General features: G+C 37.8%; 1 protein-coding gene across 1 annotated transcript in view; it reads right to left on the minus strand.

Annotated features, from left to right (window-relative positions):
• The window catches only part of LOC150083829 (uncharacterized), a 607,249-nt gene that overhangs the window by 12,129 nt on the left and 574,170 nt on the right, over positions 1–20,950 (minus strand). Inside the window, exons 58-60 of the mRNA XM_090375392.1 lie at positions 15,886–15,903; positions 13,921–14,314; positions 10,891–11,003 (exon numbers count right to left, since the gene is read on the minus strand). Of these exons, the coding sequence (XP_090231518.1) occupies positions 10,891–11,003; positions 13,921–14,314; positions 15,886–15,903 (525 nt within the window). The remainder of the gene's footprint in view (positions 1–10,890; positions 11,004–13,920; positions 14,315–15,885; positions 15,904–20,950) is intronic.

A 20,950-nucleotide genomic window follows, 5' to 3' on the forward strand; every position in this document is an offset into this window, starting at 1 on the left:
GTCTTGCCTGACCAACCTGATTGGATACTATGATGCAGTCACAAAAGAACTGGATGCAGGGAATAACTTTGATATTATATACTTGGATCTTAGAAAGGCTTTTGATACTGTTGCACATGGAAGACTGCTACACAAATTGGAGCATTGGAGGCAAATTGCTGCTATGGATAAAGGGGTGGTTGAGGGGGAGAAGACAGAGAGTGGTAATCAATGGACACTGCTCATCGTGGACTAATGTTATTAGTGGAGTCCCTCAGGGCTCAGTGTTGGGTCCATTATTGTGTTCTGTATTTATAAATGATATTGATGATGGTATATCAAGCCATCATCATCAAGCCACCATCTACATCCTTCCTTTTAGGAAGGATGTAGATTTACTTGAGCGTGTACAGAGAAGGGCAACAAGATTGGTGAGGGGAATGAAGGGATCCTCTTACCAAGAGAGGCTTAAGTTCTGCAAATTGCAGTGGCTGGAGACTAGGCACCTGCGCGGTGATCTGATTGAGGTATATAAGGCCTTGAATGGGTTGAGCACGCTGAATTCTGATGGGATCCTTCCACTTGTTCAGATTACGAATCTAAGGGGGCATAAATTCAAATTAAGAAAAGACAGATGTAGAATAGATGTGCGGAAATTTTCCTTTAGCCAGCGGGTGGTTAATTGCTGGAACAAACTTCCATCTGTCGTTGTGGAAGTTGATAGGTTGAATAAATTTAAGGAGGAACTGGACAGGCATTTGGAGGGAATGGTGTGATTTTTTTTTTTTTTTTTTTGGCTGATGCTGCATAAGCTCATACACTTGCTTTCGTGCATCACATGCCACTACTACTACTACTATGCTGCTGCAACAGGATCTGGAAAGGTTGAGCAGATGGGCTGAGAGGTGGCAAATGAAGTTTAACATTGACAAATGTAAAGTACTACACATGGGAAAAAGCAACCCCAGAGCAACGTATCAACTCTGTGGTACTACACTGACAGTGGTAGAGAATGAAAGGGACTTGGGGGGTGATTGTGCAGGCAGATATGAAGTTCTCTGAGCAGTGCAGACGGGCCGCAAGAGTAGCTCATTGAGTATTGTCAATGATATACAGGAATTTTTCCAGCAGGGATAAGGAGGTGATTATTCCATTGTATAAGGCAATGGTCAGGCCACACCTAGAGTACTGTATACAGGTCTGGAGGCCTCATTTCAAGAAGGATGTAGAGCTGCTGGAACGAGTACAGAGAAGGGCAACAAGATTAGTGAATGGAACAAAGGGGTGCTCTTACGAAGAAAGGCTTAAGTTTTGCAAATTACAGTGTCTGGAGACTAGGCACCAGCGAGGTGATCTGATAGAGGTGTATAAAGCCTTGAATGGTTTAAGCATGCTCAATGCTGATGGGATTCTTCCTCTAGCTCAGAAAAATCACCTGAGAGGGCATAAATTCAAATTGAGGAAAGACAGATGTAGGATAGACGTGCGGAAATTTGCCTTTAGCCAGCGGGTGGTTGGTGGAACAGACTGCCATCCCTTGTGGTGGAGGTTGATAGCCTAAATAAGTTTAAGGCTCAGCTGGACAGGTATTTTGAACGAACAGAGGGGTGAAGTGGAAGTGGGTTTTTTTTTTTTTTTTTGCTGATGCTGCATAAGCTTGCTTTCTTGCATCAAATGCCTCTACTAATGCTAATGCTAATGCTAAGGCTATTGGCCTATCATCAGTGGGTGGGCAGGTACCCTGGTATTGCAGACATGATGACCCAGTTGTGAAGATAATCACACAATATGAGAGATGCCAAAAGGTGTATATGACAATATTTAAAATAACTAAATGCACAAGGCATAATACATTAAGAGTTTAAAATTCCTAATGCATGCATCATAACTGCTGATAATCAGATGAAGGGTATTAGTCTCTCTGGTTGCCCCTCGAACATGTTGCTGTCGAAAACAATCCTCCAATAAATCCACAAAAGTCTTGTTTGCATGCGAGTGACCAACCCACAAATTCCTGTGAATCTACTGAAAGGTAAATCTCCAATTAGAATACATTCTGATTTACTGGCCCATTCTCTTTCTCTGCACAACTGTTCATTGTACTCATCAGTGTCATTAGGCCTATAACATATTCCTACTCTTATTTTCCCATTCCCAGTGTTTATGTCACACCAAATAGACTCAACATTGCACTGTCCACCCATGTCAACTGGATGCACTTCCTTAGATTTTATGTGTTTCTTATCTAATAGCATAACCCCTCCTCCCTTCCTACCCTGCCTGTCCTTTCTGTACACAATGTACTCCCCAAATTCCAATTCTGCACTGCTTATATCTTTGTGACACCACGTCTCTGATATCCCAACAATATCTGACTTTGATGTCTTGATCAGCACTTCAAATTCATCAATTTTATTTACTATACTTCTAGCATTAGTGTACATGCAAATATACATGCACTTGTTCTTACTCCTTGTTACCCTAACACAGCCCATGTATTTACTTGTTCCATGATGACTCCCAGCTGCTCTTGAAATCCCGAGCAACTTGCTCTCTAGGCTGCTGCTCATTACAATAGAAGCAGCGCAAGAATTACTTTCTCTTCTGCCTGTGGCTACCATTAATCTTTTAGTCTGTGAATCCCCCCAAGCTAGCAGTTTTCCGACCCACCTAACACTGCCTCGATAGCATCAGCAAATATTCTTTCACCCTTTCTATTTAAGTGTTTCCCATCCCTTGTAGAAGCAGTCTCTTCTGTTAGCAAGCACAGACCAAGCTGAAAAAATTCTACCCCGTGAGCTTGCTTTCTTGCATCATGTGCCCTTGCTAATGCTAATGTTAACTCCAGGGGCTCACATCTGGTGAGTATGGGCTTGGCACACTCTGGGTCTTTAGCTGGATATTATCATTCTGCTATTTCTTGGTGATTCCCTTCTACTTCCAACTCTTGTTCTTGTTCTCTCTCTCTCTCTCAGGGTAATTCTGAAATTTTTTTTGACAAATTTCAAGGACAAATGACAAGGCTTTCATCATAAACTCCCTCCTATTGTGTTTAGGCAGAAATTGCAGACACTTTCAAATCTAATCCTAACTCCCGACTGTTTTTCAGCATTGACCTGTACTTGTTAAGTAAATCTGCAGATCTCTTACTCTTAAGGTCATTAGTGCTATTTTAAGAATATCAGATGTTTTACCATGGTAAAACACTGATATTCTTATCGAATGTTTTTACAATTTTAAAGAAAAATTTAATATGCACAGGTTGATCAGTGCACTCCAATGTTTTGAAATATCAGATGTGAAAACATGTCTTCATTATTGACTGAAAATATCAGATTTTTTAAGTGAAGAAATAGCTTACTATGTCGGAAGAAGGATGTAGCATGTCTAAACACATTATGCTTCGTTGCAGTGCACTCTTGTCTCAACCTTGAACTCATGAGCATAATCTGCATACTTTTTGAACAAATCTTGTACACATTAGAGTTGGCGGTCTGAATTTTCATGGCCACAAAATAAGGTTAATGATAATATTCTTGTTCAATAATGAATTGTACACTTCTGACTGGTGTGGTTGTGCCAGGGTATAGATTTTTTTTTTTTTTTTTTTAAATTATTGAAGAGTTATTTGATATGTTGCAGCCTAAGAGACACTAATTGTGCAGATACAAACTTCCTACCTAGTCATGAAGCTCTTCAGTTTTTATTTAAAACTCTTAATAAAATTAACTGTAAATTAAATAATGATTGACATAAAGAATGGTTTTATTTTGGAGAAAGAAGACAAAAAAAAATTGGTGCTATTGATAAAATGTTTAAGTAATCCAAAGTGCTTTGAGTCAAATTCAGGCAAATGATTAAAAATGAAAGCATAAAATATGCAAAAGAAGTTAAAAAAAATGTTTATGAAATGCCATATTTATAAGGAAATAATAATAAAAATTAGGCATGTTGTTTTAATAATGCTACTAATTTTACTACCAAAAGCAGAGCTAAATAACATATTTACTAATTGTTTTTACAAAGTTACTTTGTGAGAGGTTAACTGCATTTTAATGAATTACTGTGACGTGAGATCTTTTTTTTATTATGCTATTTTTTTCACAAAAATTACACAGTATATAAGAGTGAAATTCCTAAAAATTCCCAGGAAATTTCAAAAAATATTCCTGATTCACAGGAATAAAAAAGCACCTAGAATCCCAACTATTAATCTGTAGCGTTTAGCATTAGCATTAGTAGAGGCATATGATGATGCAAGAAAGCAAGCTTATGCTGCATCAGCAAAAAAAAAAAAAAACAAGAAAAAAACACTTCCACTTCACCCCTCCATTCGTTTCAAATACCTGTCCAGCTGAGTCTTAAATTTATTTAGACTATCAACTTCCACAACAAGGGATGGAAGTCTGTTCCACCAACCAACTACCCGCTGGCTAAAGACAAATTTCCGCACATCTATCCTACATCTGCCTTTCTCAATTTGAATTTATGCCTTCTCAGGTGATTATTCTGAGCAAGAGGAAGAATCCCATCAGCATTGAGCATGCTCAAATCATTCAAGGCTTTATACACCTCTATCAGATCACCCCGCCGGTGCCTAGTCTCCAGACACTGTAATTTGCAAAACTTAAACCTTCCTTCGTAAGAGCAACCCTTTGTTCCATTCACTAATCTTGTTGCCCTTCTCTGTACTCATTCCAGGAGCTCTACATCATTCTTGAAATGAGGCCTCCAGACCTGTATACAGTACTCAAGGTGTGGCCTGACCATTGCCTTATACAAGGGAATAATCACGTCCTTATCCCTGCTAGAAAAATTTCTGTATATCATTGATAAGACACCATGAGCTACTCTTCCAGCCAGTCTGCACTGCTCAGAGAACTTCATATCTGCCTGTACAATTACCCCCAGGTCCTTTTCATTCTCTACCACTGTCAGTGTAGTACCACAGAGTTGATATGTTGATCTGGGGTTGCTGTTTCCCTTTTGTAATACTTTACATTTCTCAATGTTAAACTTCATTTGCCACCTCTCAGCCCATCTGCTCAACCTTTCCAGATCCTGTTGCAGCAGCATAGCGTCAGTAGTGTCCTTAACAACCCTGCCAACCTTTGTATTGTCTGCAAACTTGGACATTAAGCTTGATATACCATCATCAATATTATTTATAAATACAGAAAACAATAATAGACCCAACACTGAACCCTGAGGGCCTCCACTAATAACATTAGTCCACAATGACAAGTGTCCATTGATTACCACTCTCTGTCTTCTCCCCCTCAACCACCCTTGTGTGGCATTGGAGGCTAATTGCTGCTATGGATAAAGATCCATAGCAGCAATTAGCCTCCAATGCCACACTGTTCCAATTTGTGCAGCAGTCTTCTATGTGCAATAGTATCAAAAGCCTTTCTAAGATCCAAGTATATAATATCAAAGTTATTCCCTGCATCCAGCTCTTCTGTGACTGCATCATAGTATCCAATCAAATTGGTCAGGAAAGACTTTCCCTAAACAAAACCATGATGTGTCCGAGCTATAACTGAAGTCTTGTCTAGATGATCCGGCAGTGCTTCTTTAACCAGTGCCTCCATTAATTTTCCTGGAACAGAAGTTAAACTCACAGGTCTATAATTACTCATGTCAGCCTTTGATCCTCCTTTGTGAATTGGGGTCACATTTGCACATCTCCAGTCTATGGGTACCTCCCCTGAGTCCAAGGAAGCTCTCATAATTATGGCTAAGGGTTTTCTTACTTCCTTTACTGCCTCCTTTAATATAACTGGATAGATCCCATCCACCCCAGGTGCCTTTCTTGTGATTATCTAGCTTACTGCCAGAGTTGCATACACCTCTGGCATTCCCCTCGCTGAATAACTCCTCATGTGTGAATGTTGATGCAAAATATTCATTTAGTTTGTTAGTTACCTGAGCAGGATCATCAACTGTTGAACCATCGATATCAAGTGGACCAATCTGATTCATCCCCTTCCTTCTACAGTTTACATAAGTAAAGAACTCTTTGCTGGTTTTCTTTGCATCCTTTGCCAAAGATTTCTCGCAATCTGCCTTCGCCTGCCTAACCTCCTTTGTAACTTGGTTACAGATCAACTTATATCTATCACAGGCTTCTGTGTCACATGTTAATTTATATGTATCCCATTCATTTTTCTTCTCTGCCATATGTCTCATTAGTTCATCTGACATCCATTTAGGCCTAAACCTTGAACAATATTTCTTAGTTGGTATGTAAAGCCTAGTAGCTTCCAAGATAAGTTCTTTGAATGCTTCCCATTTTGAATTTGCTGTTGGTAACATCATCAGTTGGTCCCACTGTATAGAATTTAAATACTGTCTCAGACCATCGTAGTCGCCTTTACGAAAGCAAAAACCCTTCCCTTTATACCTGATGGTAGTTACCTCTTTGAGTAAATCCCACTTCAGCACACTGTGATCACTGCCCTCTAGTGGTTCATTTATCTGCAGATTCTTAATGCTTGAAGAATCACTACTGATAATCAAATCAAGAGTATTACTCCCTCTAGTTGCCTCCCGAACATGCTGATGTAGAAAACAATCATCCAATAAATCCACAAAAGCCTTGCTAGTGTGTGAGTGACAAACCCAGAAATTCCAGTCAATCAACTTTAAACAGCTAATAACTGAGAGTAAAGTGGAGGAGAAATTGTTGAAGTTAATCATAAAAAAGGCACCTGGGGTGGACGGGATCTATCCTGTTATATTAAAGGAGGCAGCAAAGGAAGTAAGCAAACCCTTAACCATAATTATGAGAGCTTCTTTGGACTCAGGAGAGGTCCCCATGGACTGGAGGTGGGGAAACGTATCACTAATTCACAAAGTGGGTTCAAAAGGTGATAGGCGCCTTCGTAGCCAGGTGGGCAGGAGCAGCAGTGCGTAGCACACGCTTCTTGATTAGACCGGGGTTCGAGCCCGTCACCACCAAATATGGAGGATGCAGAAAGGTCAGGGTATGACCACCGCATATCCCCGGAGGATTATGGCCTTAGTTGCTAATGCTCCTAAAAACCAAACAAAAAAATCAAAAAAAAAATCAAAAGGTAACAGGTAACTATATACCTGTTAGTTTAACTTGTGTTCCAGGGAAAATAATGGAATTACTGGTTAAAGATGCATTGTAGGATCATCTAGACAAGACTGCAGTAATAGTTAAGACAGCATGGGTTTGTTAAAGGGAGGTAGTAGTAGTAGTAGTAGTAGTAGTAGTAGTGGCATTTGATGCAAGAAAGCAAGTGTATGAGCTTATGCAGCATCAGCCAAAAAAAAAAAAAAAAATCACACCATTCCCTCCAAATGCCTGTCCAATTCCTCCTTAAATTTATTCAACCTATCAACTTCCACAACGACAGATGGAAGTTTGTTCCAGCAATTAACCACCCGCTGGCTAAAGGCAAATTTCCACATATCTAATCTACATCTGTCTTTTCTTAATTTGAATTTATGCCCCCTTAGGTTCGTAATCTGAACAAGTGGAAGGATCCCATCAGAATTCAGCGTGCTCAACCCATTCAAGGCCTTATAGACCTCAATCAGATCACCGCGCAGGTGCCTAGTCTCCAGCCACTGCAATTTGCAGAACTTAAGCCTCTCTTGGTAAGAGGATCCCTTCAATGCCCTCACCAATCTTGTTGCCCTTCTCTGTACACACTCAAGTAAATCTACATCCTTCCTAAAATGAGGCCTCCAGACCTGTACGCAGTACTCAAGGCGTGGCCTGACCATTGCCTTATACAGAGGGACAATCACCTCCTTTTCCCTGCTAGCAAAATTCCTATATATCATTGACAAAACCATATGACCTGCCCTGGCAGCCTGTCTGCATTGCTCAGAAAACTTCATATCTGACTGCACAATTACTCCCAGGTCTTTTTCATTTTCTACCACCTTAAGTGTAGTACCACACAGTTGGTACGTTTCTCTGGGGTTACTTCTACCCATATGCAGTACTTTGCATTTGTCAAGGTTAAACTTCAGTTGCCACTTCTTAGCCCATCTGCCCAAATTATCTAGATCCTGTTGCAGTAGCACACTGCCATTACTGTCATTAACAACCCTGCCAACCTTTGTATCATCTGCAAACTTCGACATTAAGCCTGATATACCTTCATCAATATCACTGATAAATATACAAAACAACAGTGGACCTAACACCGAACCCTGTGGGACTCCACTAATAACATTAGTCCAAGAAGAACAGCACCCATTGATTACCATCCTCTGTCTTCTCCCACTTAACCATCCTTTTATCCATTGTAGCAACTTACCCTTAATACCATTCTGCTCCAATTTGTACAATAGTCTTCCATGCGCAACAGCGTCAAAAGCTTTCCTGAAATCCAAATATATGATATCAAAATTATTTTATGCATCCAGTTCCTTTGTAACCACATCATAATATCCTATCAAATTTGTCAGACAAGACTTTCCCTTAACAAACCCATGCTGTGTCTGAATTATTGCTGCAGTCTTGTCTAGATGATCCTGCAATGCATCTTTAACCAGTGACTCCATTATTTTACCCGGAACAGAAGTTAAACTAACTGGTCTGTAATTACTCGTGTCACCCTTCGATCCCCCTTTGTGAATTGGGGATACATTTGCACATCTCCAGTCCGTGGGAACCTCCCCTGAGTCCAAGGATGCTCTCATAATTATGGCTAAGGGTTTGCTTAGTTGCTTTGCCGCCTCCTTTAATATAACTGGATAGATGCCATCCACCCCAGGTGCTTTTCTTATGTTTAACTTTAACAATTTCTCCTCCACTTTGCTCTCAGTTATTACAAAATCATTAAGCACCCCTCTACAATTTGATAACCTTCTGCCATTTTCAAACCTTAATAATTCCTCATGTGTGAACGTAGATGCAAAATACTCATTCAGTTTGTTTGCTATCTGAGCAGGATCATCAACAGTCGAACAATCGATGTCAAGTGACCAATCAGATTCATCCCCTTCCTTTTAGAGTTTATATAAGTAAAGAAATCCTTGCTGTTTTTCTTAGCATCTTTTGCCAAAGATTTCTCATAATCTGCCTTCACCTGCCTAACCTCCTTTGTGACCTGATTACAGACTAGCTTATATCTGCTATAGGCTTCTGAGTCGCTTGATAATTTATATGCATCCCATGCATTTTTCTTCTCTATTACGAGTCTCATTAGTTCATTAGATAACGATTTAGGCCTACTCCTTGAACAATATTTCTTAATATGTACGAAACTTTTAGTAGCTTCCACGATTAATTCCTTGAATGCTTCCCACTTAGAATTTACTGTTGGTCTTGTGTGACCAATTTGATTGGATACTATGATGTGGTCACAAAGGAACCGAAGGCCAAAAATAATTTTGATATCATATACTTGGATTTCAGGAAAGCTTTTGATTCTGTTGCACATGGAAGAGTGCTGTACAAATTGGAGAGGTATGGTTGAGTTGCTACAATGATTAAAGGGATGGTTGAGTGGGAGACAACAGAGAGTGGTAATCATGGGACACTGCTCTTTGTGGACAAATGTTATTAGTGGAGTTCCCCAGGGTTTGGTGTTGGGCCCATTGTTTTTTTTTTTTTTTTTTTTTTAATCAATGATATTGATTAAGGAATATATCAGGTGCTAGTTTGCAGATGATACAAAGGTTGGGAGGGTTGTTAATGGCAGTAAAGACAGTATGCTACTCTAACTGGATCTAGATAAGTTGGGCAAATGGGCTGAAAAGTGGCAACTGAAGTTTAACATTGACAAATGCAAAGTACTGCATATAGCAATAACTGAAGAGAAATGTACTAACTGTGTGGTACTACTTTCAGGGAAGTGGAAAGTGAAAAAGACCTGGGGGTAATTGTGCAATCAAATATGAAGTTTGCTGAGCAGTGCAGAGGGGCTGCCAGGGCAGGTCATGGAGCCTTGTCAATAATATATAGAAATTTTGCTAGTAGGGCCAGGGAGGTGGTTATCCTCTTATACAAGGCATTGGTCAGGTCACACCTAAAGTACTGTGTACAGGTCGGGAGGCCTAATTTTAGGAAGGATGTAGAGTTGCTAGAATGAGTACAAAGAAGGGCAACAAGATTGGTAAGCACACAAGGGGTGCTCTTACCAAGAAAGGCTTAAGTTCTGCAAATTGCAGCACTTGAAGAGTAGAGCACCTGCGAGGTAATCTGATTGAGGTGTATAAGACCTTGAATGGGTTGAATAAGCTGAATGCTGATGGGATTCTTCCTCTTGCTCAGATTAAGAACCTGAGGGGGCACAGATTCAAATTGAGGAAAGACAGTTATAGAATAGATGTGTAGAAATTTGCCTTGATTGGGTGAAACAGACTTCCATCTTTTGTTGTGGAAGTTGAAGCCTAAATAAATTTAAGGCTGAGCTGGACAGGCATTTGGAACAAATGGAAGGGTTTGTTTTTTTTTTTGGCTGATGCTGCATAAGCTTGCTATGCATTTTTATTAATTTATTATTATACATAAGGGGTGGGGAAAGCTATGCATTAAGATGCATAGTTTTCCCCACCCCTAATGTATAATAATCTTTTAATAATTACTAGCCTTTTAATAATATATATTAATGATACATTAATAAATTAATATATTAATAACTTTCATTAGAAGATGGAATGCATAATTTCTTATAGGTTTAGGTGATTAACTATATAATATCGGTGTAGATACACCATGTAATTCAAATTTATGGGTAAACTATGGTGTATCTACACCGATATTATATAGTATACAATTAATAACTTTTAATAATGATTTTAATAATAACCAAAATAGCTAATTATTAAAGATTATACTAAATTCATTTTTTTCAGTAAAAATTAACAAAACTTATTATTATTATTACTAATTAAATTTTTAGCAAATAAAAGACTGACCATTGAGGTGTGACTATCTGGAAATACACAAGTTTGACCACGAGCAGTCATGTTACAGAAGGCCTGGATAGCATCATCTGCCATACCAAGGTTTGGATCTATCCAGTACCATCCTACAAAACAAAAAATTATATGATAATAAGAATTTAAAAAATTTCAATACGTAAAATGAAGAAATAAAAATGTATAGGGTAATCCTTTAGAACAATGGGACTATTTAAAGTAAATTTACTTAAAATAGAATTTGGAGCACTTAAGCTAGATAAAAGCACACAAATACTGGAAATATGACTTGCAATTAATTTACTGGTGCATTTCACCTACAGATTACCTAAAAGAAAAACTGTTTTATCTAGAAAATAAAAACTCCTACTTTGAAATATTGCTGAAAAGATTTTTTACCCTAAATTTTTGGGGGTTTTTATTTGGATTAGTGTACTCCCTTAACTTTTTTTTCACAATTATGTGATTCATCATTGTTATTTTTCAGTTGATATAGTGATTATGAACTTATTTGAGTAAGGCTTGGAATTTAACCATGTCATGAGTTGTTTTCTAAACATGTATGGCCTCCTATAGTAGGATTTCATAGGGCTTATTCCTTCTTTGCATCTTAAAACACTGATATAAGTGGGAAAGCATTTTAAATTGGAATGCTATAGACATTAAAAAATTCATGGAATTTCAAAGTTACAGGGATAGAGGAGCGCTCCACAGGGATGCCCCTCTATCCCTCTAACTCCCAAATTCTTGGTGGAAGCTTTCCCTATCATCCACCTTTTCTTTGCCTTCACCTATAACTCCATAACTTATATACTATCACCCCAGTGCTCTCTTCCATAGAAACTTCTACTTTTTTTTTTTTTTTTTTTTAGGGGCCCTCCCTAGCAAGTTTAGGCAATACCAGAGTTTGCCTGAGCCAAAGACCTTACACCCTACTTCCTAGCCCACTTCCCCATGATAGTGGATGGGTAACTGGGGGACCTTGGTTTTCCAAGGGCCTCATAACATTCGTTTGTTCGTTATTTGGTTTTTAGGAGCATTAGCAACTAAGGCCATATTACTCCGGGATATGCGGTGGTCATTCCCTTACCTTTCCGCATCCCCCGTATTTGGTGGTGACGGGCTCGAACCCCGGTCTAATCAAGAAGCGTGTGCTGCCCCATAACAAAAAGGCCAGATGAACAACAGACCACATAAAATAACACACATACTATCTGGCCTTGAAAAAGTTTGTTCTGTGACACAAAGTGTATAATGAGGAGTTGGAGAGAGCCCCCCCCATGCCACTTGACCTGTAGCACTAAACTAAACTACCAGACTAGTTACCTTTTGTTATTATACATTTTGTTATGGCAACAAGTAATATATTATGTAATAGGATATGTAGTTAGGCGAGATATAAATTTATTGACTATGACACATTTTCAGAGTATAAATTGGCTCACTTTACTTATGCTATTATTATTCGGATTAACAAAAATATAGTTTACACTGTTATGTATCTCATGTCTGTAAATGTGTTGTACATGTCCATTTGTCTGATTAATACACCATTATACACATGCTAGCCAAAAAATATGAGCCTTTATTAAAACAGTCACAGACTGTCTTGAAATGCAAATAGATGCAATGAAAATTGTGATGTGTTGCCTCTGAGCATAATGACTGCACAGCCAGAATGGGGAAAATGCATGATCTATCTAGACTTTGAAAAAGTTCTTATCATGGGTGTACATTTAGTAGCAGGAGCCATGATTCAAGAAATGAAAGACATTACTATTTTCTCAAAAGTATCCATCTCAAAGGATTTTAATGAGAGGGATACTTTTGCTAGAAGAACTGCTAGAAAACAAGCAGTTCTTCCACATCTTAATGGCATAAATGTGTCAGAAAAATAATATTTCAAGAACAAAGCCATCGTACTGTAAGTAGAACTGTACAGAATAACAGAAAATCCAGTGCAGCAAATAATATCTGAATTAAACCAAGCCCAGAACTGTCTATTTCAACTTGCACCATTCACAGGGAAGTGAAGAAATTGGGTATTGGCAGTCACCTGCCTATTTGGAAGTCACTTGTTCCAAAGAAAAACAGAAAAATCCACAAGCAGTGGTGTCAAGAATGTTGTGATTGGACAGTGGAATAATGGAAGAAAGTCATATAGTCAGACAAATCATGATACACTTTGTTTTGCATTGATGGTAGGCAGAGTGTGGTGAAAACCTCACAAACAGATGGCTCCTGCTTGTCTTGTTAAGACAATTCAAGCATCTGGAGGTGGTATCATGGTATGAGAAATGTTTTGTTGGCACAGACTGGATCCATTGATACTGGCGGAAGGTTGAATGTAATTTTTTTTTTTTTTTTTTTTTAGGAGCATTAGCAACTAAGGCCATATTGCTCCGGGAATATGCAGTGGTCATTCCCTGACCTTTCTGCATCCTCTGTATTTGGTGGTGATGGTCTCAAACCCCGGTCTAATCAAGAAGCGTGTGGTATGCACTGCTGCTCCTTCCCACCTGGCTATGGAGGCACCTTGAATGTCATTCACTGCACCCTGCAATGCTACACTTTTATCCAAAAGATGATGGCCACTTTATGAATGACAATGCAACAGACATTGTCATCCATAAAGTGGCCTATCATGCGATTCTTGCATGATTCTAGCACATCATGCAAGAATGCTTTGGAGGACATAACATGGATTTCCACCTTATACATCCCCCCACCCCACACACACATTCACCTGATCTCAACCCTATTGAGAAAGTGTGGGATATGTTGGCGAGAGCTATTCAGCAATGAGGTCTTGTTCCTTCAACTTTGTCACAGCTATATGATATTTTGCTGAAAGAATGATTACAATTACCCAAAATACACTAAAACACTTTACAGAATCCAGGCCACACTTGCTGTTATTCAAAACAAAAGCGGTGCAATTCAATACTGAATAAAGGTTTGTAGTTTTTTGGCCAGTATGTGTATTAGAAGCATATAATGCAAATAGGAGAAAGAATTCATATTTACCATCTTCTAGATCTGGATGTCCATAATACAAATCCTTACAAGACCGCGCAGGATTAAGTTTTGTTCCAGCTGGCTTTTTAATAACATCCAGTTCTTTCCTAATTACATAAATGTTGGCATACATTTTAAGAAGTTTTTCCTGTAACTTATCACGCTTTGATTTATTTCCTTCTTCATTCTTATCAGATCCATTTTCTGCATTTTCTTTGTCTTCCTCGCCTCCTTTATTATTATCACCACCTTCATCATCCTCCTCTTCTTCTTCTTCTTCTTCTAGCACACTCCTTCTGTAACGCAATAAATCAAAATCTCTTTGTAGTGGATGATCCCTCTGAAATGAAAAGTCTCGCAGCAGAGCCTCAGGTGGGATTTGTGGCCCTTCACCTGGAGGACCCTAATGACAGAAGAAAATTAATTAACAAAGATACTATAAGAAATCAAAAAATAATCTTAAGTTACTATTCTGAAACTATAATAATGTTCTCATGAAAATATAGCAAGCCTTTCCTTTTATTAATATTTTTATAAATGCATTATTTGTGCAACACGATATGCACAAATAATGCATTAGAAACATCTCTTCATTCTGAAAGTAGTTGTACATTCAGAAAAATGTCATAGCTCTCATTTTTCAGTATTGAAAACTGAGAAATTATAGCAAGCAGTCATATCTGTAAAGGTTTTATTAATAATATGGAAGAAAATGATATTATAGCCCTACATGGTTCAGAGAAAATGCCTTTTTGTCTGCAGAAGAAAGGATATATTTAAAATATATACTTAAAAGGGAGTTCCTGTGAAAGATGCCACATAATTCAAGCTTAATTTATATCAGGAAAAAGCTTCTGATAATAATACATGTAAAAGTTCTTCCTATTAATTTGTGATAAAGCTAAAAAGACATATATCATTGTGTGTGCATGTGGTATGTGTGTGTGTGTGTGTGTGTGTGTGTGTGTGTGTGTGTGTGTGTGTGTGTGTGTGTGTGTGTGTGTGTGTGTGTGTGTGTGTGCAAATGTGATTGTTAAGATTTACATTTTTGAGAGTTGCTAAAAAAGTAATTCTTGTAATCAAATGCAAATTTGCATTAGGAAAAAGATGAATTTAAACAATTTTTCTATAAAACATTCAAAGATTGATATGCTCGGAGATCATACATTTTACAGAACTGGCACTGAGAGTACAGCAGCAACATAGGGTACTTCTACAGTAGCTCATGAACAATGCATATTTTGCTTCTTTTTATCAAAGAATTTTAATATTGCTCTGTGCTTATTATGCATATTGACAGCAATTTTATGCAACTGCTGTTGCTATCTGTCAAGATCTCATTATAATTTCATAGGTAGAAGACTCAATTGACACAACAAGAATATTTCCTGGTATGAATGGAAATATAGAGAAATAAAAATCAGGAGGTATCACTTTCTCAATGAACCTTCTATTTTTTATGGTTTTGTGAAGAAAATAAATCATCCGCCCACTACAGAATAGTTGTACTACACACTGTCGTCTCAGGTGATGACAAACATCCAGTATTCAAAAAATAAATTTTTTAAATGACTTGTTTAGCTAACATAACTTATTCTAGCTCAGACAATGCACATAAGGAATATAAACTGAAACTGAGGAAGGATAGTTAAAGGATAGATGTGCAGAAATATGCTTTCAGCCGACTGTTGGAATGAACTTCCATCTAATGTTGTGGAGGTGGGTAGTTAGTTTGAAATCAATTTAAGGAAGAATTAGACAAATTATTAGAGGATATTGACAGGATGTTTTTTGGCTGATGCTGTATAAGCTTACTTCCTTACATCATTTGCTACTACTAATACTAATAAATCATGAGTCAGAATACTAATTTACTTTATAAGCTTTCGGATTTCTTTAGAACAAACTATTCAGTTTTTACTGTATGTGCCATGCTAATAAAGGAAAATAAAAACTGAAATGATGGCTACTTACTGGTGGTCCAGGAGGTCCCTAAAAAATCAAATAAAAAAAAATAAAATACAGTATATATAATAAATAGAAAATACAGTGTGTGTGTGTGTGTATATATACACACACTGTGTATATGTATATATATATAAAAGAAGCTTGTATTGTGTAATGCAAAAATAAACTGATATTCTACAATATTTAAATATCTGAGATGAAGAAACTAATTAATATCAGAGTATGCTTTCAATTAACAATACCTAATTGGGTCCATCAGTATCAGCACAACAATGCTGATACTGATGGGGCCCATTTCCATAGTACTACCACCTAACCAAACTAAAACGAGTTGAAATTGTAAGGGGAAAAAAAAAAAAAAAAAAACAGCTTCCAGTACTTCTTAATATCACTGAAGGAAAAGAAATGATATCTTCCTGAAGTATTAGTTCAGTTAATTTTCAGTCAAGGAAATAACCTCCATAGCCGAGTGGTCAGGAGCAGGTGTGCAGTAGCACACGCTCTTTGAGTAGACCGGGGTTCAAGCCCCTGACTACTGAATACGGTCGATCTGCCAACCCGCACTGACCAGCGTGGCAGATTATGGTCCATTTCCCTCAACATGAATTGTTGAGGAGGCTTCCATCCTGCAGTGGGTTGATAATAGCTGCACTTTACCTTTTTTTTTAACCCTTGGCTGAGAAACTGAAGTGCATAAGGAAGCATGAAATATAAAAAGTTATTATATTTTTTTCAAGTCACTCTTTACATTTTAGCAATGCTATGTCAGAGAATATGCAACCAGGTGAAAAAAAAAACTGAATTCAGATCTCTTTTTGGTGCAGTTTTGCCAATGATTTTGACAGCAAAGTCTGAACAGCAGTGCTACTGTAATAAACAAAAATTTCAACTAATATTTATGAAGGATGTGTAAAGTCTACTTCAGTACCCTTCTTGAAGCATTAATAAATTTATATCTAACAGGCAACCCAAACAGAAATGCACAGAGGAAAAAGGTAAGCTAAGCTTATATTTAAAAGAACTGTAGTGATAAACAATTTTATGGTTGTATTTAAATACGGGCAATGGCAGCACCACATAACTTATACACTTGTGGGGGTTGAATTAAAAATGAGGAAAATCTGGGAATTATGATACAGGCAGATACAAAGTTCTCTGAGCAGTGTAAACAGGTTGCCAAGAAAGCCCACGGTGTCCTATCAATGATTTATTAAAAAATAGTGTGCAGAGACAAGGAGGTCATAATCCCACTGTATAAGGCAATTATAACCCTGCACTTGCAATGTTGTGTCCATTACTTACCCTTTGAAATGAAAAACACTTATCTCGCTTCAGGTTGGCCTGGCATCTGTTTATTATCCTCTTCAAAAAGGATGACTTCTTCAGTTTTAGTGGGAAAATTAGGTTAAATTTCATAAGTTCAATAGATTAGTATTAGCCATATGGTGCAAGGAAGCTCTAGGCTTTTTCTGCACTAGCCAAAAAAAAAAAAAAAAAAAACATCTATTTGACTCCTTCCTCATTGTAAATATATTTTATATATACAGTATCTCCAACTGAGTTTTGAATTTTCTTAAGCTGTCAGTCTCAACCACCCATGGAAGCAACTTATTCCAATAATTAATGACTTGATGGCTAAAAGAAAACTTCCTGCAATCCAGTCCAAACCTTACCCCCATAATTTGAATTTATGGTCCCAGTTTTGGAATCATTTATAACAGTGAAAAAAATTTGCCCTTCATTCACTTTCACCTCAATCAAATCTCCTCCAAGGTGCCTAGTTGCTGAGCTCTGCAGCTCACATATTCAGTCTTTCCTTATACAGGTGCCCTTTTGCCAATCTTACCAAGTGCTTGTCCATCAGTGGACCCCCTTCAAGAAGCTTGGTGTATGATTTTAGGTGCAGCTTCATATCTTGACACAGTATTTCCAAGTGTGGTCTCAAAACTGTCTTATACAGTGGTATCACTATTGTAACCTCCCTATCTCTACAAGCAAATGTTCAATAAAAAATGCCTCATCTTTGGAATGTATAATAGGAAGGTTTTATGGGTCCTATTTTGTCCCTTGAAATGGATGTCACATTTCAATTTCCAGTACATTTTTCTTTCTTTCATAGTTTTTTATTTTTTTTTGTTTATTTGAATATAAAGTTTATTTATTTAATAAATTTGTTGTATGTTTTATTTATTTTTTTCTGAAAGGTTATCTGAATTATTCATAATGATATATGTATTTGTTCTTGATCCAGAAGATTTTAAAACAGTTACATTAATAAGTTTATAAGACAATATGATTTTTCCATAAATTTAGAGTATTTCTCCACTGAACATCTGAACTGGAGCACCAGGTTATGCTGTGGCTAAAATGGCCTTCTTTTAAAACAACTGTATATGAAACTGAGGCAAATTGCAGCCAACATCTACTGGAAGTTTCTAGAAAATATGCCAAGAAGGTTGAGGCTGTCATGCAGGCCAAGGCACACAAAGTTCTTTCTGTCCATTAGTTCAAGCATGCTGTATTCGGAATGCTATTTGTCTGGTTCTTCTCAGAAACATAGCCTTTTTTTAAATATATATATATTTATTGTACTAGGTGTTCCCAGCCAATGTTGGACAACCCTGCCATATATTTATGCAGTCGTACAGACAATAGCACACACAGGTAAAATTTAGAATATCATAGAGAAAATGAGGTACAATGTCATGTGAACAATATTATACAGATGTAGAATATACAGAGAATGAGGCACAGCAAGCAATAATGTACCAAGCAAGCCCTTTTCAAAGCCTGGGATCCTGGCAATTAATTTACTCCTCCTAAACAATAGTGTCTAGAATACAGCCTTGGTCAATCCTGCAAGTTCTGGCAATCAAGCAGATGTACTTGCTAAAGGTATTGCAATATCCTAGTCATTCAGTTATGCTGTCTTCCTAAACTGCCCATGCAACGGCTGCAGCTTAGAAAGCAATATATCAAAAGGAGATTCAAAGATAAGCATATAGCACACACAGATAAGTTGTTTCCATACATCCAGGTCACCTTGATGAACAGTCTAGGCTTAAAAGACAGTTTACCCTTGTAAGGGAGGTCTGACAGTATGAGGAACTATCAAACCATCATCTGCCATGCAAACACAAGGAGCCATACAGATTTTCCCATATGTACAGTCGCAGCTGAGATCAAACAGCAGAAAACTGCTGAACCCCAGTCTTCCTACATAGCAGAAGGAGCTATACAGGTTTCAGAGTTAATGGTTAATCTAATCTTGATGAGATAGGTTAAGGAGCTAATAGGCCATTATTTATTCTATATAGCATAAGAAGCCATATATTCAAACCATTCAAATACCATGATTCAACTTGGATTAAACTCTTTTAGCTGCCTGAGAAATCTCTTCCTGAAAAGTTCATTCTCAAATATGTCCTCCAAAAATCCTTTATTAACCACTTTCTATACAGCCCTTTTCGTATTAATCATCTTCTGAAGGTTAACTAGAAGGTGGTTAACTACATCCTCCTAGAAATCTTTATTACCCACTCACACAATTGTAGATTTGACATCCTGAACACACCTGTATATCACAGGCAATTTGTAGAAATTCACAATGGTTCTTGCTCCTATGCATACAAATATGAATATCCATTCTGTTCTAATCCCTCACTTGTTCAAGAACAAGTTGGATGTAAGCTATTACTGGAGAGGCAGCTACCCTTTTAAATTTAAAGAATGGAGTATTGCATACAAGTCTACTTCTAACCAAGCCAATCTCCATTACCTCAAACCAAGAGCAATAAACTACCATATTTCCCCATGTATAAGACGCACCTTTTTTCGAAAAATTTGGGGTCTAAAAACTGGGTGCGTCTTATACAGTGGTTGCAGATTTTTTTTACTTGCATTTCCCGCTTTTTCGCGCTTGTTGTCTTTGCACTCATTGTTTCGTACTTGTTACCGGTATATTAGGTTACGTTTTGTCACATTCTGCCCAGAAATGGTTCAGAAAAGATTTTCGTACAGTGCTGAATTCAAGTTAAAAGTGATCCATTTGCAAACGTGCATGGAAATTGTGCTGCTGAACGTAAGTTTGGTCCTCCTCCAACTGAGAAAACAATCCGAGACTGGCTATGGGAAGAAGAAACCCTACTGAAAACGCCACGGCAGAAGAAGGCCATTAGAGGCAAGTCAGCAAAATTGCCTGATTTAGAGAGGGAATTGAAGATATGGATTGAGGAGCAAAGGGAAATTGGAATTCCCGTGTCCACAAAGATGGTTCAGCATGAGGCAAGAAGAACTGCTGATGAAAAAGAAGGTACTGATTTCAAAGGAGGACACAATTAGTGCTTCAGGTTCATGAAACGGAATGGACTAAGCATGCATACATGCACCAGGCTTGCCCAAAAGATGCCTGAAAGCTATGAGCAGAAGGTCCTTGAATTTCATCGTTTTGTCATTCAATGTTGGAAGACACATCAGTTTGAGTTGGGACAGATTGCAAATATGGACAAAGTCCCCCCTTCAATTTTATGTCCCAAATAACAGAACTGTTGATAAGAAGGGGTGAAAACTAACCATGAAAACATAGTGGTATATTTTGTAGAAGGCGCCACCGGTGGTTTCCCACATCTGCACCATGGTACTTTGTGAAGAATTACAGAACCTCTGTAAAAGCCAGAAAAAGTGTGGTGTCTGGTTTGTGACAGAGTAGTGCAATGTTCTGTTGTTCTATCTCTGGCTGCTTAGCCGCAGGGCCCCTAAGGGAACCCCACATTGCTCGCCACCACCACTGGGAGATGAGCCAGGCTGCCCATTATACTCCGGCTGGCCTCTGCCAGGGTTGCCCGAGCTTCCTGACGGAGACCAAATAAAGAAAAAAATATAAAAATAAATAAAAAAATATATTAAAAAAAATATATATATATAAATAAAAAAAAAAAAAAAAAAAAATAAATAAAATAAGTAAATAAAGTAACAGATTAAAAAGAGAGAGAGAGAGGGGGGCATAGAAGAAGAGGACTAGAGGGGGAATGAATTTGGGTGGGTTGACAGGGGAGAATAAATCCACCCTAGT

The sequence above is a fragment of the Mastigoproctus giganteus genome, chromosome 6, assembly GCF_048544385.1.
Source record: "Mastigoproctus giganteus isolate SK-2022 chromosome 6, ASM4854438v1, whole genome shotgun sequence".
Classification (NCBI taxonomy): Eukaryota; Metazoa; Arthropoda; class Arachnida; order Uropygi; family Thelyphonidae; genus Mastigoproctus; species Mastigoproctus giganteus.